Source organism: Arachis ipaensis, chromosome B01 (assembly GCF_000816755.2).
Source record: "Arachis ipaensis cultivar K30076 chromosome B01, Araip1.1, whole genome shotgun sequence".
Taxonomy (NCBI): Eukaryota; Viridiplantae; Streptophyta; class Magnoliopsida; order Fabales; family Fabaceae; genus Arachis; species Arachis ipaensis.
Genome location: NC_029785.2, coordinates 36,074,693 through 36,098,939, shown reverse-complemented (window position 1 = coordinate 36,098,939; position 24,247 = coordinate 36,074,693). Strand labels below are relative to the sequence as shown.

The following is a 24,247-nucleotide window of genomic DNA, read 5'->3' as shown; positions in this document are numbered from 1 at the left end:
GGAACCTGTACCTGGAGTAGACTCTGAAGATCCCAGAAGAACTCCAGCAATACACCTCTGATCAGATCAAACAAAGAAGCTGGTTCTTCTTGGAGAGAAACCTGACTGAGGTCAATGCATCTTGGGTAAGGGAATTTTACTGTAATTACTTCAAAACTTCCCAAGATGTAGTACACCTAAGAGGGAAGCAGATACTGGTCACTGAAGAGGCCATAGAGGATGTTCTGAAGCTCCTGCCTAAATCTGATCAGCCAGATAGTTATCAAAAGGCTGAGGAGGACATGCGCTTCATGAAGTTTGACTGGGATGCCGTCAAGGCAAGGATAGCCCTTGACCTGACTGTTCCATGGATCATGTGTCAGAACACCACCATGCCTAAGGAAATCAAGCGGACATACTTGAACAATGAGGCTCAGCTATGGCATCAGATCCTAAGCAACTTTATTATGCCGAGTACTCACGAGACGGAGCTACCTGCCGCAATGATCACCCTCCTATGGTGTGTGATGGAGGTAAGGACCTGTACCTGCCACGCTTCATTTGGTACTACATGGCCAGGGTCCACGTCCGAGGCACTCTCCCCTTTCCATATCTGATTACACAGCTTAGCCGTCGAGCTGATGTGCCTTGGGAGGATGCTGATGAGAAGCCACCTGCTGCAAAATGCAAGAAAATTATCCCTCACAGCAGGAACTTTCTGGCTTTGGGCTATAGACCTCCATTCCTCACTCCTACTGATGAGACAGCCACACCATCTGCCGGCCCCACTTCTTCTACAGCTACCCCTGCTAACACCACTGCACCTCCACCTGCCTCAGAGCCAGTTTATCACTTAGTGCACCGTCTGTTTCAGCAGCTAGACCAGATGGAGCACCGCAACCGGCGGCGATACGAGAGATCTGAGTGTCACAGCAAGCGACGCTATGAGCACCTGAAGCTGATGATCCGTTCTGGCAGCGACATCCCCTCCGAGCCTGACACCCCATTAGAGCCATCTGAGGAGGAGGCGGATGATCACGAGGCGGAGACCCATCCACAGAGAGAGGCTGCGCAGGCAGGCACGGAGCAAGCTGCGCCCCAGCAGGAGGCCCCGCATCAGATTCAGGCTGCAGACCCAGAGGTTCCTATTCAGTCAGCACCTCCTCTGCAGCAGGCAGATCCTCAGACCACCACCACAGAGACTCCAGCTACCCATCCTTCCAGTGATGACACCCCTTCACACCCTGCTTGAGTGAGCATCAGGGACGATGCTTCATATTAAGTGTGGGGAGATCGCCATTTCTGGCGTATATTTTTTGGTGAACCATTACAGACTCTTTTTACTTTATTATTTTTCTGTATTTTTCTCTTTATTTTTATTTTTATTTTCTCAGTACTTATACATTGCTATTTTCATGTATTTTTACTATATTTCTGTATGTTGCACTTTAGTTCATATTTTAGCCATTTCGTTTAGTTGCAATTCTAACTTATTAGTTATAGAAAATGTGGATAAATTAGTATAATTTACCCTTTTTAGCATAAGATAACTTAGTTTAAATTAAAAATATAAAAAGGAAGTAAACTAGAGACTTTAACAGAATAAAAACAACCCACACCTTGTATATATAGCGTTACATGTTAGTTAGTTAACAACATTTCATCAAGGAGAAACACTAGAACTTTAAAGCCACCTTAAGATTTACATTGAGAATAATGGGAACTCTTAATTTTTACTTGCTTGACATATATAACTGATATATGATTTTGAGTTAGAGAACACACAGCCTGTGAGTTTTGAGCTTAATTGCATGGTTACATTTAAACCATAATATTTTATTTCTATGTGTTTCGCCCTTCTTATTTATTCTGGTGTTCTTTACTTTGTTTTAATCTATATGTCCGATTATAGAATATAGATACATACCAAGAAAGTGATTGAGGCCATTGTTTGATTCTAGCTCACTATTCCCAAATTAGCCTACCTTTTACATCACCCTTGTTAGCCCCCTTGAGCCTTTAAATCCCCTCTTGTTTTATAACCACATTACTAGCCTTAAGCAGAAAAACAAAATAAAAATCCCAAGTTGAATCCTTGGTTAGCTTAAGATAGAAATTGTGTATTGTGTAAGTGTGGGAACCTTATGGGAACATGGATGATAGAAACAAAAGGGTAGAAAGTTAAAAAGAATAAAAATTTTTATTTTTAAAAGTTTTGGGAAGCATGCTCATGTGAAATCAAAATAATTTAATTACCATGTGCATAAAAAAAATAAATAAAAAAATAAAAAAAAATAAAAATAAAAAAATTTTTATTTTTCAGTATTTGAATAAAAGAGATACAAAAGAATTTTCCAAATGCAAAAAGCGATGTACATGGAAAAAAATTAAAATATGAGCTTGTAACATAAAAAGTGGGAAAAATATGGGAAAATAGGTAAAGAAGCCTTGCTTTACAAAACATGTATGTTAAGTGAGATCTTAGACTAATCAAGGATTCACTTAATTAGCTCACTTAGCCTTATACATATACCCTTACCTTTACCTTGACCCCATTACAACCTTAATTAAAGACCTCATGATTTTTGTATGCCTATATTCTATAATTGTTGATTGGTTAGATGAAGAATAAAGTTATAGAAAGTAAGGATAAAAAGAAGAATACAGTGATTAACCCAATAAACACTGAGTGACTAGAGAGTAAACACAAAATTCAGTGAGGGTTCAATAGCTCATCAACATATATCTCTGCTTAAATTATTAATTTTCTTGCAAAATTGTAAAATATTGTTCTCTCCCATCTCAATTGTAAAGGTACTTTATCACTATCTAAGGTTTGGCTATATATATAAGATTCCTTGAGAATGTGAATTAATACAACTACATGTAAGCTTTATACACAAGGGAATAACAAATTAGAATTGCATGATTCATTTAGGTAGTTGCATTTAGAATAGATTGCATTGCATGAGATTCCACCACTTTAACCTTACCTTACTCTTTGTCTTGGATTTAGCATGAGGACATGCTATTGTTTAAGTGTGGGGAGGTTGATAAACCCATATTTTATGATATATATTGTGCTCAATTTGAGTGATTTATTCAATCCTTCACCCACTTATTCATGTTAATTGTATGGTTTTACTTTCCCTTCCTTATTATGTGATGTATGTGAAAAACATGTTTCCTATGCTTTAAAAATAATTATTTTAATTACCCTTTACTTCCATTCGATGCTGTGATTCATGTGTTGAGTAGTTTCAGATCTTCTAAGGTAGGAATGACTTAAAGGATGGAAAGAAAACACACAAAAATGGAAGAAAAGCACAAAATGGAGTTTTTGAAGAAACAAGCAGTGACGCGACCGCGTGATTGACGCGATCGCGCGCCATAAGCGAAACACATATGACGCGGACACATGACTAAAGCGACCGCGTGACAAGGAAAACTCTAAATGACGCGACTGCGTGACCCACACGGACACGTGACAGAGGCCACGCACCAGAAAGTACAGAAAATGCTCCCAGCGATTTCTGAAGCCCTTTTTGGCCCAAATCCAAGTCCAGAAGGCACAGATCAGAGGTTATGAAGTGGGGAAATGCATCCATCCAAAGGAGAGTCTCCAATTAGTTAGTATTCATGAATTAGATGTAGTTTTGAGGGAGAGGTTCTCTCCTCTCTCTTTTAGGATTTAGAATTAGGATTTCTTTTTGCTTTCAGGATTATCTCTTTCTATCAGGTTCAACATTCCTTTTTATTTATCTTCTCAATTTAGTTTATGAATTCTTCCATGTTACAGATTATTCTTTGAATTAATATTATTTGAGGTATTTCAGTTTAATAATTGTTATCTTTGCTAATTGAATTGAACTTCAATAATCCCAATCTTTTTCTAGGAATTAACTAGGATTTGAAGATCAAACTAATTAGTCACTTGACCTTCCCTTGCTCTAGTAAAGGTTAACTAAGTGGAATTAAGATTCAATTTTCATCATCATTGATAAGGATAACTAGGATAGGACTTCCAATTTCTCATACCTTGCCAAAAGTGTGTTTTTACAGTTATTTATTTATTTTACAGTCTTTTACTTATTTTAATTGTAATTTAAATTACTTGTTCCTCATCTTCAAAACCCCGATTTACAATCTTCATAACCAATAATAAGAACATACTTCCCTGCAGTTCCTTGAGAAGACAACCCGAGGTTTAAATACTTCGGTTATCACTTTTAAAGGATTTGTTACTTGTGACAACCAAAACGTTTGTAAGAAAGGTTGATTGCTTGGCTTAGTAACTATATTTGCAACGAGAGTTTACTATAACCTATAAACCATCAATCTTCAGTTCTTTCAACCACCCAACTGACATACCAAGCCGAAGTCACCGTCTTGTAAAACCCGTATATAACTCCATTAAATATCAAACATAAACCCAGCTATGCTAGTCTTAGGCCTAATTATTAACCACAAGTCTTAAAGAGGAGTTATGGAAGTTTGGAAAGCTAGAGAACCCTTAAAAACGAAGAAAAAATCATTTTTCAGCAAAATAGGGTGTATGTGTACGCATGCCAAATGTATGTGCACGCATATTTAAAATTTTGCCCTTCTCGCATACACATACAAGAGTTTGTGTATGCATAGGTGCCAAACAGAATGGCACGCTCGCGTATGGAGGGTTTGCGTATGCATGCCATCCCAGAATTGCAGAATTCTGTAAAGTTGCAGAAATCAGTTTTAAACACCAAACTTTAAACGTTCATAACTTCCTCTAAAAAAATTCATTTTCATCAAACTTTATAACAATTTAAGGATCTTTGAATGAAATTTAATTTAAGATAAATTTCAACTAATTTCAAAAACTGAAGCTCAAGTTATACTCTGTCAAAGTTCACAAAAAATGGTTTTACACAAAAACATCAAAGTTCTCTAGTTTCCAAATTCCAAAACCTTTACCAAACCAAAACCGACTCAATTCATCACAAAACACTACCACATACTACACTTTACCATTCCATTGTACTTCCATCACTTCCACACCTAAATCAATCAACATATCCACCAAAGATCAACACAAAATCCATAATTCCAATTCAATACTTCCATATATCTAATAAAATTTCAAACCCAAACAAACAAATCCATACAATTTCTGTAATTTCAATTCCTCACAAGCATTATTTACCAACACACATATATACCCTCCTCAATATTCATCCAACTCAAAGATCATCAATAATTCTCAATAACATCATTAATCAATATCAATCATCAAAATCATCATAATAATCAAATCCACAACCATCAATAACCATTCATTCCTATCTTAAGGTCAACTAGCCTAAGTATCCAGAAACATTATATATTAAATAAAAAAAATCGAAATCATACCTTGGTCGATTCTTAAAATGCACCAAACACAAAAACGAAGCCACCAAACTCGATCTAAAGCCTCAAACCAACTCCAACAAACACCAAAACTCAATCTAACATCATACAATATACCAACATCAAACCTAGGGTTCACAAAAACAACTAAATACAAGGGTTTAGTGAGACCTTATCTTATTCAACGAGATTAGGGGCAAAACCCAACAATATTCCAATGCTAGATCACCCATAAACAAACAAAACTATGAAAATCTTAATCTAACAAAGCCATAACTCGAATTTGTCAAAGAACAGAAAATTGGAGCTTGGGATTCGAGTTGCTTACCTTTTTTTTAAATAGAATTGAAGAGCTCAGCGAGAGCTTTGCGTGACCACAAACGGCTCATCAATCGGAACTCCGTAGCTCAAGATATGGCCACCGGAAGTTGGTGGTGAATAGTGACCAAACCCTCACCTCTCTTCTCTCTCGACCCAATGCCTCCTGATGGGGGATAAATATTGGTTAGGAATTTTCATAAAATAATTCCATTGCAAGTATAGTTCCAAACCAACAATTAATCCTCAATCAAAGTATAATTTGTTTGTCACTTAAGTTAAACCCAATAAAAACCGAGAGTATTTAAACCTCGGGTCGTCTCTCAAGGAATTGCAGGAAAGTGTGCATATTATTGGTTATGGGATTGTATCTTTTGGGGGTTTTTGGGTTTGATTAACAAGAAAATAAAATTGACAAGAAAGTAAAACAAACAACTAATATGGGTCTTGGCAAGGATCAAGAGTCAAGGGTTCCTATCTTGGAGCATTGATCACAACATGGCAATTACAAAGAGTTAATTCCACTTAGTTGCCCTCTAACATCAGAGGATTAAGTCAAGTGGACATAGTTGGTCCTAGAACCACTAATAATCCTAAATTGCCAATGAAACTGGACATCAATGATCTCAAGGGTCCTAAATCCTCAATCACAAGTCAAGAGTACCAAAATCTACTCTAAAACCCAACCAAGCATTTAATCAAACACTTGGAAGGCATAAAAGAAAAGCATAGTAAATTGGCAAGAAATATAAATTCTACGACTACCCAATGTAAGGAAATAACAATAACAACTCAATTAAACATCAAAGAAACATAAACATAAATGGAATTAATGGAAATTAAAACTAACAACAGTTCATAAACATAAAGACAACAAAATAGAGGAAATAATAAGTAAAGCTAAGAGAACAAAGATGTAAGAATAATAAATTGTAAAGAAAACTAAATCAAAGCAAGAATTAAAACGTAGATTTAGAGAAATCTAACCTAAATCTAACCTAATTCTAGAGAGATCGAAGAGAGAGCTTCTCTCTCTAGAAGACCTAAAGCATGTTTCTATTTATCCCTAATTGCTCTCCCCTTGTTCCCACTTGAATTCTACATCAAATAACTTCAGAAATGAGTTGGATTTGGGCCTGGATGGCTCAGAAATTGCCCCTAGCATATTGCCTTTAAGTTGGTCATGTGCCACTTGTCACGCATACGTGTGGGCCACGTATACGCGTCGCCTGGCAGATTTCCTTCCCACGCGCACGCGTGAGCCACGTACATGCGCTGCCATGAATTCTGCAAATCCTCATTTCTTCATGAATTCTCCACTTTGCATACTTTTCTTCCATTTCTTTCAAGTCATTCTTGCCTTCAAAGCCTTAAATCACTCAAACAAACATATCAAGGCATCGAATGGAAGAAAAGTGAATTAAATTTAGCTATTTTAATGCCTAAAAAGCATGTTTTCACTGTTAAGCACAAATTAGGGAGAATTACAAAAACCATGCTATTTTAGTGAATAAATGTGAAAAAAGTTGATAAAATCCACTAAATAAGACACAAGATAAACCATAAAATTGTGGTTTATCACTTCCCCTCTCTTGTTTGTGCTGAAAGTGGCTAGGATGGCCACTTAAATGTGAATATATATGTTGGGCTTGGGCTTGGTCTAACTCATTAGCATTTTAGGTCTGTTTGGTCCACTTTGGGCTAAAACCTTTAGAATTATTGCCCGATTTTCAATTATAAATTATTTTTGTCCTTTCAAAACAACAAATTTAATTTTCAAAATCTTATTTTTCTCAAAACACGGTACCAGACAGACTAGAGCCGGTATTGCCGACTTAAGCACCGATACACCTTTGTACAAAAAATTTTTGCAAACAATACATTTTCCAACTCATTTGAATTCACTGAATTCAAATTTTACCTTTTTAGTTTCAAAATATCATTTTTATATTTTCGAACCTATTCCGAGCAGTTAAAGTTATTATTTTATTAAAGCAGTTTTACATGAAAACTTCGGTTCTTATATAATTGTTTATACAATTATATTATATACATTTATGAGTGAAATATGATGATCTTTTGAATACTTGTCTCTTGATATGTAGAAAATGTCTAGGCAGAATAAGAAAAATAGGGCACAACAGAAATTTAGGCATCGAAAGGGTCCAATATATTTTGCAAGAATACGTGCAAGGTTGGTACAATTTTTTATTCGTTGTGCATTTGTATGTGTATGTGTGGCGTGTGTCTTTGAGTATCAAGTATGTGTTGATTTTAGAAAATAAACTTATTTTAACTCTATATAAATGCAATTTTAACTAGACTTATAGGCTACTTCTAAGAAAAATAATGAACCACCCACTCAAGAAGAAATGTTTGTTGAGATTCGCCAAAGCACAAAGGAAAAATCATTGGATGAAGACACTTTGGATGTTATTGTAAGTATTGGGAGTTGATTTGGTTAAAATAGGTTATGAATTTCTTGTGTCTTGACCATTTGTCCATCACTTGTGGTTACTTTTATGCTTGTAGTTGAGTTAAAGAATCTTGATATTACTCTTAATTTTTATTATTTGTTTTGATGTTGTCAAATGATATATGTTTTTAGTCCAATTGTGTAGTTACTCTTTTATTATTATTATTATTCACATTAATATAGGCACATCTGCAAGCTGAAAATAAAAAGTCTAAAGAATCAGTAATTAGAGATTTTCGATCCATATTTGGGAAAGAGAAGGCAGGGAGAGTGCGATGTCATGGAAGAGTTACCACACCAATTTTGTTGAAGAAATTGCCACCCTTAAGAAGCAACATGCAGCTGAGAAAGCAACATTAGATGGTAATGTTGATGTGATGCAAAAAGAAGTAGATGAACTAAAATCGCTTGTTAAGATGATGCTGCAACAAAAAAGCTTAGGAGTAGACCTTGAGATGTTAGCTGCTCAACTAGGAATCACTTTAGGCAATCCGAATAATGGTGCGCATGACAAGGTATTATTTGTTGTTAAAATTTCTATATGTTATCATATCTTAAAAATGGTTGATTATGTTAATGTTGATTCAATTGTTTTGTGTATCCAAATTAGAGAATGTTATGATATATATGTTTGTCCTCTCTGTCTCAAATATTTTTAGTAAACATTATTAGTATTAAAGATGTGTAGTTTTATATTTGATTTTTTTTATTTACAAGAAAACTATGTTGAAGGGGAAATCGAACTTGATTAAAGTCAAAATTTTAAGAGCAAATGTTATAGAGTAAAAGTCATGAACTTGTGGACAAGATGATAAATATATTCGCTACTTAGCTATTTCAACTTTTTTTTGTTATTATATTTTTTGCAAAATTAGATGATATAGTTCGAGGTTGTCATGACTTAGGCTATAGTAATATGGTATTTTGAAAAATAATAATGATATAAGTACAAGTAGTTATGACCTAGACTAGTACTATGTTATCTTGCAATGATAATATAATGTGATTGTGAATTTTACAACAATTTTTATAAGTCAAATTTGATGGAAAATGTTCAATTAGTTTTCTTTAGTGACTTGATTCAAATAGTTTAGTTTATTTATTGACACTAAATAATTAAAAAAAGGAATTAATTTCATTCAAGAGAAAACTATTGTAAATAAAAAATTATATATTACAAAAAACTATTGTCAAAAGTTACAAAAGACAATGCTGTTAAAATCATTGTAAAAAATGATTACAAAATGGCAATGGTATTAAAACCGTTGCCAGAAAATGACACCAATGATAACGCTTTAAAACCGTTGTCTTAGACAACTATAAAATGGCAATGGTATTAAAACTGTTGCCAAAAAAATGACACCAACGGTAACGCTTTAAAACCGTTGGCTTTGTGTAAAATAAAATTACAACAGTTTAAAATCTTTGCCAATCCAGTTATGATTTTAAACCGTTGGATCATGAAAGAGAATGGCTCTAAACCATTACTTATCAAGTAACTGTTCGAAACTGTTGTTTAAAATTTTCTTTCAAAACCGTTGTCTATGCTAGTAACTTTGACAACAGTTTTTTTGTTACCGTTGCCTTAGGTAGACAACCGTTGCCTATGAGCATTGATAATGGTCACATATACTACAGGTCAAAAACAGTTGCCAAAGTGTTGCCTAAAGTTTTAGGAACGGTTTTTCGATCTACGACAGCAATTTTTGACCGTTGCAAAAATTCTTGTTTGTTGTAGTGAATCAAAACTATATAAAAATAAACTTCTCAGATTGGTGAAAATTTTGGGGGAGGGGTAGCATATATTGGAGTTAGACTCACCATCAATACAACCTTAGAATCACTTTTATTATATTCAACATCCTTAAAAAAAAGGATTAGGTTATCATTACACTTACACAAGACACTATCACAAAGCAAATCTTCACTGAACAAAAAAAAAAAAAAGAAATGAGGAGCATGATAATGAATTAAGTAGGCATATAGACCAAACACAGAAGTTTTAACTCTTGCAAGAAAGAGGATTTTATAATTTTAGAAGTCATTGCATCTCCACTATCACAATTGTATTTTTATTTACCTCTTTTTTACTGTATAAGATGAATAATGAGTTTTAATAATACCCATGCACCCCTTCAATAAACTAAAGCATGCATAACAAGAATTTTGTATAAAAATATTTTGACAAGTATCGTAACCATCAATTAAGATATTTGTTTACCCAACAAAACTTATTAAAATAAGATATTCTAAAAAAGAAGAGAAAAGGTCTACACGAGTTCTTTTGGCAAAGTTCCAGTAAAAACTGCTTCTTGTAAATAAGGTCTGGTTTTGAGTATTATAAATAATTAATTAAAGAGAAAACATAAAAAATAAATTAATGTACTAAAAGTATTGACATAAAACTAGGTTGCCAAAAAGGTAGGTATAGAATGGGTAATCAATTTCCATAAGAACAAATATTTTTATTACTAACTATTAATATGATAGTCACATAAAACTGTCTTTATATAAAGACGATCATGGAAAATTATTAGATAATTTAATCTTTCATAATTAATGTCAAATTTGGATCAGATTTCAAAAAAGGAAACAAATATTATTATGTCAAATAATTAATACAGAAGGGCATTTTACATTCAATCTTCGTTCCATAATCACACGGAAGAATTCTTTCAAGTCTTCCCAAAATAATTGAGAAAAAAAGAAATTATAAATGGAAACAAACTTAGTGAAACACCCTCAACATCAGAATATCACGCTTTTGGCTGTGTCACTCTCTTAAAAGACTATCAGAATTTGTTATTTTTGGTCATCACTTAACCATTAACTCAATTCTTTTTAGTCTAGTAATTCAACAACATATTTTATCCCATAATTTTAAACATTAATGACTAAGTGACACTACAAGAACAATTAGTTTTAGCGACAAACTTTTAGCGGCAATAATACAATGGCTGTTATTTTTTTTATTTAAGTTATGCTTTTGTGGCAATTATATATTTGCCGTTGTTACTATATCTTATTGCGGTAATTATCTTTATTGCCACTAATATATTCTATGACTAATATTATTATCATTAAAATATTTTTTGGTAAAAAAATTTTAGTGGCTATAAAATTATGGCCAGTATTATTCTTATTAAAATTATAGTGTAATAACAATTATTATTATTACTATCATTACCTTTTTAATAAAATATTTTTAGTGGCCATAAAATTAGGGCTAGTATTAGTTTTAGTAAAATAATCTTGTATTTAAACTAAAGAAATGACTCAAATAAGGGATTCAGAAAAACCAAAGAAAGACGTGTTAGAGAAGAGAGCCTAACCTCACCGCCAAGCTCACCGTAGCGGTCGCTGCCGCCGTCGCTGCTACAGTTCAGATCAAGCAACTGTGCTCTTTGACTCAGATCCTTCTATCCCTTTCTATGTTGTTCAGAGAAGAGAAAGGCTCATGCCTATAGCTTTCTATCTTTCTCTCTCATTTTCGATTTAGGGCTCACGAACTCGCTCTGACTCAGATCCTTCTTGCAGCTCCGATCTGCTCCTTCAGGTATCGCCGAGTTGACTCATTCGCAGCTTCGATTTACTGTGCTCTCTCTTACAACTCCTTCATTTCATTCTCTTCTAAGTCAGATCTTCGCGTTTGCGTTACTCATTATTTTCACTGATTTAGATCTTGTGGTTCCAGTTCTTAAACTTTGAATTTAGTTTTCTGTTATTAATGTTATCGTGCAACTGAAGCTATGCGTAGTCAAATGAACTGTGTTTGGTTTATTTTTATTTTCAATTTAAGATGTGAGATGATAAAAGAATCTACAATTTGGATGATGCCTGATTAGTGTGTCTTTGATGTGTGTTTTAGCTTACGAGCTTGGTTTGAGTGTTTTAATCTATATATAAAACCATAAGATTTGTTATTATTTTTTCAATTCATGTGCGTAATTAAAATTAGACAATCGTTTAGGATCAAATGGATTTTGTTCAAGTGACTGCCTTATAGAAACAAAGGATCTGAAGTCTGAACAACTAGAAAATATTTTTTTATTATTATTATTTTCATCTTTTTTAATTTATTTTATTTTATTTAATACACTCCCTGTATTTATTTGATATTACACTTTCATCCAAGCAGCTTGTGTATTAGTTGTAATGTAAGTAGACTATTAGGTAATGTGTTTAATGGGAGTCTTGTTGATTTCATCTTATTTGGATATTCCTTACTTATTTAATCTTTAATGAGTACGGCAATTCCGTGGATCTGCAGTAGTAGATGAACTCCAGGGACATAATGTCATACTTAGGGACTTCATTGAGCAACTAACAGCTATAGAATCATCTAGAGCTAGCCTTGTATCTCATCTGAGAGAGGCTTTACAGGAACAGGTAATTTTTATTGTTGCTTTTCTTTTTGGAAGTGCTGAAACCTGTAATATGTCATTCTAATTTGGTTTGGTTACCAGGAATTCAAGCTGGGTCAACTCCAAAGCCAGATTCAGGTTTTAGTCTTTATTTTTAATTTAGTCTTGAACTTAAGAACTGTGTTTTCTTCTTTGTTTTTAATTTAATTTTTGTCATTGTCGCGTAAACTAAGATCTTAGGTTCTAGGCTTTTGTTTCCTTAGATTTTGGGTTTAGAGTTGTTCGCTTTCGTCCGAGGTACTGTTATGAAGATGTTGGGTTGGTTTTCTGTTACGGTGGCAGTGGGAGCATGGTCCCATTTTCTGGAAACTGCTAATGGTTGGGGGTTTTATTTTGCTATTTTATTGGAAGGCGTGGTTCATTTTTTTTTGTTATAATTTTGTAGCTATTTACCCACTTGTTTTGTAAACTACTTGTTCTTGTCATGTCCTTTTCCCTATTACAACACTATTATTTATGTTTATTGGAATACCCCTCTTTCTTTCCTTTCTCTGTCTCTATCTTAGAAAAATAGAAACTGCTCCCTTGTTGTTTTCAAGCTTTCTCTTACTGCTGTTTTATAGTTTATATTTATTTATTCTTATGCATTGACTAGGAATCGTTCTGTGTATTTTTTTGCATATTGATATTTGAGTATTTGTCGCTTGCCATTTTTTCTTTTAAAATGTGTTGTTTGTTATTCTGTGACAATTACAACTAAATTAACTTGGGTTTATTATTGTTGAGATGTTGTTCAGCTCAAGTCTTCTTGCTATTGTTGGAGTTGGTGATAAGGTAGTTGCTTTTTTTCATTGTGTTGTGTGTGAGTTTTGATTGGGCTTTCTCTATGATCTGATTGTCTTCATTGTTCCGAGTGATACAACTATCTTCTTTTCCCAAAACGCCTCTGTTTGTTTAATTCAATCACTTCTGTTGCTCTTTGGGAATTAAACTTTCTAACTTCAATACTTGCGGTTTGTATGAATACAGAAAGCTAAAAATCTCAACTTTTCCAACTTTTCTCCTATTTTGTGATGATTTGTTTTGTGTGCACTCATGATTTACTGTTGCTAAAATGTTATTGGACAATTCTTGGGTATGGAGTGCTCATCAAAGATGGTTGGCGGTGGTTTTCAACGAAGTTGGGTACTAGTGAAGTTGCTTGGACTCCGATCTATTTTATGAATATTTGATTACACCATCATGCCATTTTCTCAATATTCACTATCACACTGTTTTTGTTTCTTGTGTATTTTGCAAATTTGTATGTCACTGTATAGTAGCTATACTTAATAGTTGCACTCCTATCCTTTGGCGTGTGTATATGTATGAACTGCACATCAATCATCAAATAAAATGATTCCATTTTTTCCAATTACTAATTTACTATATTAGATAATTGGAATGGTAAGAGCACCATTCGTACTAGATAATGAATGGGCCAATAAGCATAATTCTTTCCTTGTGAAGAATACTCCCATCTCACTTCTGTTTCTTTTCATTGCAGACTCGTTCTCATTTTACAAGACAAGGCATATACATATATGAATTAAATAGTCTCACAGTCTTGGAGACTATTGACACGCTGCCAAACATTGGTGAGGCTGGAATTAATACTGATGAGATTCCGTTCAATTAGTAGAGTTTGTGATAAGCATTACTTTTGTAATGGGTGCATGTCTAATTTTTATAAATTGTGTTCTTGCATATATAGCATTGTCAGTACTAAAAATAACAATGTAGAACCTCTCATTTTGATATCTTGTATTATCCATATGGTTATTTGGTAAACTTTCTTCACAGAGCTTTGTGCATTTTCCACTTCTTGGGATTATCCTGGTTGAATATATGTATCTTTTAATTTGTTAATATTATTCGTGGCAAAAAGAAGATACCTTATGTCTTTAAGAAGCTATTTGTTAATGGTATTTGTTTTCTTTTTTGGTATTTGTTTTCTTTTAATTTAGTTGTAATTGTCACAAAATAAGAAACAACATCTCAACATCTCAACCACAGCCTACAAAGTTAGTTAGCTGCCATTTCCGAACCAAAAAAGAAAACACAAGTGGTGTGCGGTCCCTGAACAAGGTTAGTTGGTTGTCTCACCAAGCAAGCTAATTTAGTCTCTTTGTTTAACTATTTTTCAAACAAATCTCTTTTAATAATGTTCATATTTAGTGATAATGATCCTTAATACGATAAATAAAAATTAAATAAGTTTCTATTGAGTTTTTATTTTCTATAAAATAAGAAGTAAGCTTGAGAATTAATGAGCCAATTGGAACCTTTACTTTTGTCCTAACATGTGATTCGGTGTTGTGACTGGGAAGCCATTTGGCAAAGAAGAAGCATTTCTAATGGATGATAAAACATGGTTGCAAACCCATCAATATGTGCTCTTCAATTGTGCTTCTAAAGTGGTTGAAGATTATAGAAAGTAAGTGATCATCTAGCTCTCTTTATTGTTTACCATATATAACATTATCAGTGACATATATATGGATCACATGTACAGTGAACATATTAGTGAGATCAAGAGAACACATCGCAAGCGTCGCCTTTCTCCACATCAACTTGATCGCTTGCATTTTAATTCATTTCATGAATGGTTCAAGGATGAAGTAAGTAAAGGATTTAATTATTAGTTTTTGGTTAATATCATGTTACGTTCTCAAAAGTTTATAGCTTCTATATTATTTTCTGATTAGATTAACAAGTTGGATATCACATTTGGTACCCAAAGTGATATAAGAACCCTTTCACGAGGTCCAAGTTACATTGCAAGACGATTCAAAGGTTTTGATTTGAACAATGGGTATCGATTTCGAACAAAAAATCATGAAGAGTCCAAGGCAACACAAAATTCTGGTGTCATGGTTGTCTCAAAGGTGATTAGCTATGCAAGTGCAAGTGACAATTCTCCCAAGTCGGGAAATATCAATTATTATGGAAGATTGACTGATATTATAGAGTTAAATTACTTTGAAGAATTTAAGGTTGTCTTGTTTAAATGTGAATGGGTTGACATAACCAAAGGTAGAGGAGTTAAGAAAGATGACTTGGGTTTCACACTAGTGAACTTTTCATGCTTAATACATACCGGTGATCAAGAGAGTGATGAACCTTTTGTATTTGCAAACCAAGCTCAACAAGTGATATTTGTGAAAGATCCTCATGATCATGAATGGTTTATCCCTAGGCTAATTAGTCCTCGAGACATATATAATATGGGAGAAAAGAAAATCATGCAGTTTGAGCAATTAATGCAAAATGATAATGGTGACTTAACTTTGTTAGAGGAAATTCGTCACTTTGAGGATGAGAATACTGATTGGGTTAGAAGTGGGGTTAATGATATAGTAATTGATCATGGACATTCACCAAATCAAACTGATGACAATTCTGAGTAATTTTTTAATTCTAATTCTGCCATAACTGCAGCAAATTAATTAGGCCAAAGTAGATTCCGTGAACATGCATGGAGAAATAGAACTTACTATTTTACTGAAACTGTATAGATATAGAAAATAGAAAAATAGAGAAATAATTGCACGTGTGTGTAGTAGTGTATTTTACTAATCCATAATGTGTTATGATAGAAACGTACCCAAGCAAATAGGATTAATAGGGCAAAGCAAAAAATGCCTCACACGGGAGGATCCAAAAGCATTGCAACTTTGATGGATGAACTGGTACTTATGCGTAATTTTTATTTCAGATATTTTATAAAAATGCACTGTTTTTTTTTTCTAGAACCATTAGCAACGCAGCACAGTATATATTATATGAGAACACTGAAAATTTTTCTTTTTTGCACTTCTCTTTTGACTTTGTTATTTTGTTAGGCCAAGGATGGAATCGAACCTTCACGAGCAGAGATTTTTCTCAAAATTCATAGAAGGCGTAAGGATGGTAGACCATTGGATGAGGAGTCTGCAAAAGCAGTGGTAAAATTTATGAATTTGTATCTTCTTGTTGCTGTGATTGAAAAGTATAAAGGAACTAAATCATGCATTTAGTTCTAAAATAGAAACATACATGTATCCTTCTTTTTAGCTTCACTCAATTGTAACATTTAGTTTTTTCTATATAGGAACTAATTGAAGAGAAGTTGAATAATGGCGAGCTATCTAATGAAGAATCTATTAATGGTGTTGCTTGGGAAGGAGATATTTATTCTCAAGTATTGGGAAGTGATAGAAGTGGTTACGTACGTGGTTTAGGACTTGGTCCAACACCTTCTTTATTGTGGGGTAATAAATCATCTTATGGTAAATTTGTTTCAGATGCTTTAGTATGTTGTATTTTACCGAACATGAGTTCGTTTGATGCAAGGAAGATCTTCATAGTTATCCATTTGAAGTGGATATGTTGTTGAGAATAAGTATCACATTTTCTAAGGATTTCCATGCGTTAAAGGTTATGTAGTAGGTGCGAATTGATGAAGTTTGGACAGGATGCTTTTTTTTATCACTGTTTATATTTGGGTGTGAAGCTTGGTTTTATATATTTATTGATACGTGACTTAGTTTTAGTTTAAGAGTGCATGTTTTAGTGTGTTTTTGTATGAGTGGATTTCATTCAATTTCTCTAGTGCTACCCTGTTTTCGAGAGCTGTTGATATACTTACTATACTCAAGAGAATGTTTACTATTTTCACTTTTGAAAGTCGAGTAGATCTAACTATTAGTTTACTTCACTCAGATATAATTCAATCATTGCTTCAGTTTTGAGTGTGCGCCCTCTGCCTATATATATATATTTTGACATTGTATGACTTGTTTTTCAAATTTAATTTATATTTGGATGGTATTTATAGTTTTATGAATTTTAAAATAAGTATTGGAACATTAACTGAACTGAAATTTCAATGTTATATATGCAGATGGTGTTATAGGAATTGGCATCACTATAACTGCTGTGGGACTCATAGTTGGTGGCTTTGTTGCACTGTTAGCCTAGAAGAATTAGCATATTTTGGCTTTTTTTTATTTTTTGCAAAATGTATTAAAAGTCAATAAAATGACGAAGAAACCTCTATTATGTATTGATAAATACTGCTTTTAATACTCTAGTTTGTTAAAAAGAGCATTTTAATAGAAAGCTTGTTTTAAATTTTCTTGATCAAAATTCAAATGCAAATTATCATTATCATTATCATTATCATTATCATTATTATTATTATTATTATTATTATTATTATTATTATTATTATAAAAAAATTATAGGTTGTTAGTTCTAATAAAGTGAGTATAATTAAAAAAAAAGTCTTTAAGATTTTAGCGGCAATAGTTATCACTAATTGTATTTGATGATACTCAAATCCATTAGCTAGCAATAAGTTCTCATTTTCACCAACAAGCAAGTTTTAACAGTATTTTTTTCTCTCTTCAGATTTCATTAGTAACAAGCTCTCATATCTCACAATCCACTCTAATCTCCTTTCTATTTCCTCCCCCATCGCTTCTCTGATCTCTTCGCAAGAATTCCATTTTGTCGTGCCGTCGTCGTGTGGTTCTGCACCAACCTATGTGTTCACAATGATAAAACCCAAAACACCACACACAATGAATTATTCTCAATCTTACTTGTTTACTGTTTCAACCCTTTGGATTACGGCAAATTCTCTTTTGGGTTCAACATGATCAGTCCTTTTTGTGCAAATTTCCTATCCAATCAGTTGCTAATATCTAGAACTATTTTCATGAATGTTGGTGGAATGTTATTGTCAAGGTTGGAAAACCAGAAATGGTTTTCGTTGAGCTAGTGAAAGCTACTATGCTGATGTTGTGTATATGTATAACGAGGTTTCACGCGATGAAATTAAAGTCGAGGAGAAGGTATACAGTTACTATAAGACAAAAGTCTGTCGTCACACCTTTTTCTTGTCACGCTTAAAAGTGTGGCCAAAAGGAGTCAACAACCACACTTTTATGAGAGTGGCAATTGATTAGATATTTGGCCATGCTTTTTCTGTGTAATGCTTCAAAAGTGTGGTTGAAAGGGATTAATCGTCATGCTTTTATGAGGATGGTGATTAATTAGTGATTGGGCCATATTTTTTTACCATGCTTCAAAAGCGTGATCAAAGAGGGAAACAAGCACGTTTTTAAAGTGTGGATAGTTTGTTTTCCTATAGACACCTTTTTAAAACATGCCCATATCCTCTAATTATTTGGCACCCTAAAAAAGCGTGACAATAGGGTTCTCACTTGAAATTTAATTTTTCCTTTAAACACTTAATTTTTTCTTAAGAACATCCATCACTAAAAACATCCCTCACTTAAAAGTGAGAACCCTAAACCCTCGAACCCTCTTTATCACTCAACTAAGAACCCTAAACCCTTGCAACCCTTTCTTACTTTTCAACCCTCTCTCAGCTCGCAACCCTTTTCATAATTGAGAACCTATCCTCATCTCTCAGCTCGAAACTTTCTCTTAGATCGCAACCTTTTATCTCTCTCTTGCAACCCTCCTCTCTCTCAACTCTCAAAAACTTTAATCCGTGCTACCTCCATCGGTGCGCCCACTGTCGGTGCTCACTCTTGCTCTCAAGGCCTCCCTTCGTGCTGACTCTCTCTTGCGCAAACCTTACCTCTGTTGACGCTGACTCTCTCTCGCTCCTCCTTCAATCGTCGTTGCCTCTCCCTCAATCGGCACTTAACCCTCATAGTAACACAAGAAGGTATGAATTTAATTCCCCTTTTTTTTCTGTTTCAATCATCACAAATTTGTTTCTCTGTTTCAACCCTCCACAAATTTCCCTGTTTCAACCCTCACCATAATGATGATTAATGTTTTCTTTTCTTATATAATCATCTCTTGCAACTGTAATCACCTCTCTTTTTGTTTTGTTTCTATTATGTGGTGAACTCTCTAGTTTGATTGCATTGTTATGGGGAACATGATGGATTGTCTATTTTATTATATGACCTATCGAGTGTTTTACAAGGTTCATGTATACAATGTTGAGGAGTTGGTTCTATGTGCTTTGCCTAACCAAGACACGTATGCATTTGTTCGAAATTTATACGCTTTTTGACATTGTTTTTAGTATGTTTTTAGTAGGATCTAGTTACTTTTAGGGATGTTTTCATTATTTTTTACGTTAAATTCACATTTCTGGACTTTACTATGAGTTTGTGTATTTTTCTGTGATTTCAGGTATTTTCTGGCTGAAATTGAGGGACTTGAGCAAAAATCAGATTCAGAGGTTGAAAAAGGACTGCTGATACTGTTGGATTCTGACCTCCCTGCACTCAAAGTAGATTTTCTGGAGCTACAGAACTCGAAATGGCGCGCTTCCAATTGCGTTGGAAAGTAGACATCCAGGGCTTTCCATCAATATATAATAGTCCATACTTTGGCTAAGAATAGACGACGTAAACTGGCGTTCAACGCCAGCTTTCTGCCCAAATCTGGCGTCCAGCGCCAGAAAAAGAGCCAAAACCAGAGTTGAACGCCCAAACTGGCACAAAAACTGGCGTTCAACTCCAAGAAGGACCTCTACACGTGCAACACTCAAGCTCAGCCCAAGCACACACCAAGTGGGCCCTGGAAGTGGATTTATGCATCAATTACTTACTCATATAAACCCTAGTAGCTAGTTTATTATAAATAGGAAATTACTAGTAAATCCTATTCCAGCATGATCGAGAACCGACAGATGAATAGCCGTGCCGTGACAGGGTGCGTTGATCATTTTCACTGAGAGGATAAGATGAAGCCATTGACAAGGGTGATGCCTCCAGATGATTAGCCGTGCCGTGACAGGGCATTGGATCATTTTCCCGAGAGATGACCAAAAGTAGCCGTTGACAATGGTGATGTATCACATAAAGCCAGCCAGGGAAAGGAGTAAGACTGATTGGATGAAGATAGCAGGAAAGCAGAGGTTCAGTGGAACGAAAAGCATCTCCATTTGCTTATCTGAAATTCCTACCAATGATTTACATAAGTACCTCTATCCCTATTCTATTATTTATTATTCGAAAACACCATTATCAATTTATATCTGCCTAACTGAGATTTGCAAGGTGACCATAGCTTGCTTCATACCGACAATCTCCGTGGGATTCGACCCTTACTCACGTAAGGTATTACTTGGACGACCCAGTGCACTTGCTGGTTAGTTACACGGAGTTGTGAACCATGGTCTTGGCATCATGCTTTTGGCGCTATTTCCAGGGAAAGAAAGAGCAATGAATTTTACATAATTAAAGTGTAATCACGATTCCGCGTACGTAGTTTTTGGCGCCGTTGCCGGGGATTGTTTGAGTTTTTGGCATGCTTTTGGTCCGGTAACATCAGTGCCAAGTTTGATCCGGCAACAGCACTAAGTTTTTGGCGCCGTTGCCGGGGATTGTTCGAGTTTGGACAACTGACGGTTCATCTTGTTGCTCAGATTAGGTAATTTTCTTTTTTTATTTTGTTTTCAAAAATTTTTCAAAAAAATCTTTCAAAAACTTTCCCATTTGTTTTCGAAAAAAAAAAGAGGATAATAAAAATGTTTTCAAAAATTTATTCAAAATTTTTAAGAATGAATTCTAGTGTTTCATGAAGCATGTGAAGTCTGGCTGGCTGTAAAGCCATGTCTAAATTTATTTGGACTGAGGCAGCAATTTGTTATCAAGAGCAAGCTAGTTGTTGTTAATCCACCTGCTACTGTTCCTGATTTACATGCTAAAGCTTGGCTGGCCATTGGCCATGTCTAGTGTTTTGGACCGGAGCTTTCATTGAAAGCTTGGCTGGCTAGTGAGCCATGTCTAATTCCTGGACTGAAGCTTTAGACTAACACTGCAAGATTCCTGGAATTCATATTAAAAAAATTTTGGAATCCTTATTTTTCCTTTTCCAATTAATTTTCGAAAAAAAAATATACAAAAAAAATTAGAAAATCATAAAAATCAAAAAAATATTTTTCATGTTTCTTGTTTAAGTCTTGAGTCATGTTATAAGTATGGTGTCAATTGCATGTGCATCTTGCATTTTTCGAAAATTCATGCATTCATAGTGTTCTTCATGATCTTCAAGTTGTTCTTGGTAAGTCTTCTTGTTTGATCTTGATGATTTTTTGTTTTGTGTCTTTTCATGTTTATCATATGCATTCTGGAATTCTTAGTGCCTAAGCATTAAAGATTTCTAAGTTTGGTGTCTTGCATGTTTTCTTTGCATTAAAAATTTTTCAAAAATATGTTCTTGATGTTCATCATGATCTTCATAGTGTTCTTGGTGTTCATCTTGACATTCATAGTGTTCTTGCATGCATCCCTTGTTTTGATTCAAAAATAAAAGAGAAAAACATGAAAATGATGTTTTTAATTTTTCTCTCTCATCATAAAAATTCAAAAAAAAAAAATATCTTTCCCTTTTTCTCTCATCAAATTCGAAAATTTGAGTTGACTTTTTCAAAAATTTTTAAAATCAAATTGTTTCTTATGAGTCAAATCAAATTTTCAATTTGAAAATCTTATCTTTTTCAAAATCTTTTTCAAAAATCAAATCTTTTTCAAAATTCTTAGTTATTTTCGAAAATTCCAAAAATATTTTTCAAAAATCTTTTTTATTTTTATATCAAATTTTCGAAAATAACATAATCAATTAATGTTTTGATTCAAAAATTTGAAGTTTGTTACTTGCTCGTTAAGAAAGATCCAAACTTTAAGTTCTAGAATCATATCTTGTGATTTCTTATGAATCAAGTCATTAATTGAGATTTTAAAAATCAAATCTTTTTCAAAACTAATTTCAATCATATCTTTTCAAAATATCTTCTCATCTTATCTTTTTTAAAATTGGATTTCAAAATATCTTTTCTAACTTCCTAACTTCTTATCTTTTCAAAATTTGTTTCAACTAACTAACTAACTTTTTGTTTGTTTCTTAACTTTTTCAAAACTACCTAACTAACTCTCTCTCTCTAATTTTCGAAAATATCTTCCCTCTTTTTCAAAAATTTCTCTTTAATTAACTAATTATTCTTATTTTTATTTTTGATTTTAAAAATTTTCGAAAAATACTAACATTTTTCAAAAACCAATTTCAAAAATCACTAACTCTTTTTCAAAAATCTTTTTCGAAAATTCTCCCTCTCCCATCTTATTCTATTTATTTATTCATTTATTAACATCTCATCTCACATCTCAACCCTCCTCACAGTTGTGTTTCTTCCATTACATTACATTCTTTGTCTCCCTCTTTTCTTCCACTCACAAAGGGATCCCTATACTGTGGTATAAGGGATCCATATTATTATTATTATTTCTGTGCCCTCTTCTTTGTCATATGAGCAGGAGCAAGGACAAGAACATTCTTGTTGAAGCAGATCCAGAACCTGAAAGGACTCTGAAGAGAAAATTAAGAGAAGCTGAATTACAACAAACCAGCAAGCACCTGTCAGAAATTATCAAACAGGAAAAGAAGATGGCAGCTGAAAATAATAATAATGCAAGGAGGATGCTTGGTGACTTTACTGCACCTAATTCCAATTTACATGGAAGAAGCATCTCCATTCCTGCCATTGGAGCAAACAACTTTGAGCTGAAACCTCAATTAGTTTCTCTAATGCAGCAGAACTGCAAGTTTCATGGACTTCCATCTGAAGATCCTTTTCAGTTCTTAACTGAATTCTTGCAGATATGTGATACTGTTAAGACTAATGGAGTAGATCCTGAAGTCTACAGGCTCATGCTTTTCCCTTTTGCTGTAAGAGACATAGCTAGAGTGTGGTTGGACTCTCAACCCAAAGACAGCCTGAACTCTTGGAATAAGCTGGTCATGGCTTTCTTAGCCAAGTTCTTTCCTCCTCAAAAGCTGAGCAAGCTTAGAGTGGATGTTCAAACCTTCAAACAAAAAGATGGTGAATCCCTCTATGAAGCTTGGGAAAGATACAGACCATTTTGTGGCTTTGGGAAGTACCCCGTTTCCTGTTCCTGATACTCCCACCCACCATGAGCATAATAACATGAATCATTCTGTGGTGGTGGAGAGTTTCTCATGAATTTTGATTGACCAAAAGATGATGCATACTCCTTTCTTTTTTGCAATGTGCTCAGTCTCAAACAATACTCATCCAAAGATACTACTTAAGGCTCAAGAAAATGCATAAAACAACTAAAAATAAAAGAAAAAGGCTAGTGAAACTAGCCTAAGATGCCTTGGCATTAGTATACTTCTGAAAGGAATCCTGTGAGTAATGGGATGCCTATGAAGAAGGGAGTTCTTGAAGTTGATACTCTGAATGCCATATTGGCTCGGAACAAAATATTGACTCAACAAGTCAATATGATTTCGCAGAGTCTGAATGGAATGCAAGCTGCATCCAACAGTACTCAAGAGGCATCTTATGAAGAAGAAGCTTATGATCCTGAGAACCCTGCAATAGCAGAGGTGAATTACTTAGGTGAACCTTATGGAAACACCTATAGCTCATCATGGAGAAATCATCCAAATTTCTCATGGAAGGATCAAAAGCCTCAACAAGGCTTTAATAATGGTGGAAGAAACAGGTTTAACAATAATAAACCTTTTCCATCATCCACTCAGCAACAGACAGAGAACTCTAAACAAAATACTTCTAATTTAGCAAACTTAGTCTCTGATCTATCTAAGGCCACTGTAAGTTTCATGAATGAAACAAGATCTTCCATTAGAAATCTGGAAGCACAAGTGGGCCAGCTGAGTAAAA

General features: G+C 34.0%; 2 protein-coding genes and 1 long non-coding RNA gene across 3 annotated transcripts; all 3 read left to right on the top strand.

Moving 5' to 3' along the window:
- On the top strand, window positions 11,449-14,442 carry LOC107628820. The gene is made up of 2 exons (XR_001617859.2): window positions 11,449-11,714; window positions 14,069-14,442. It is a non-coding gene; the product is annotated as an uncharacterized LOC107628820 (long non-coding RNA).
- On the top strand, window positions 14,919-15,971 carry LOC110265754. Its single transcript, XM_021108991.1, has 3 exons — window positions 14,919-14,998; window positions 15,077-15,182; window positions 15,270-15,971. Exons 1-3 carry the CDS (start codon window positions 14,919-14,921, stop codon window positions 15,969-15,971), a joined length of 888 nt encoding a protein of 295 aa, XP_020964650.1.
- On the top strand, window positions 16,094-17,523 carry LOC107605499. The gene is made up of 4 exons (XM_021108989.1): window positions 16,094-16,253; window positions 16,407-16,508; window positions 16,655-16,862; window positions 17,447-17,523. The coding sequence occupies exons 1-4, from the start codon at window positions 16,203-16,205 to the stop codon at window positions 17,521-17,523; spliced, it is 438 nt and encodes a 145-aa protein (XP_020964648.1). The 5' UTR covers window positions 16,094-16,202.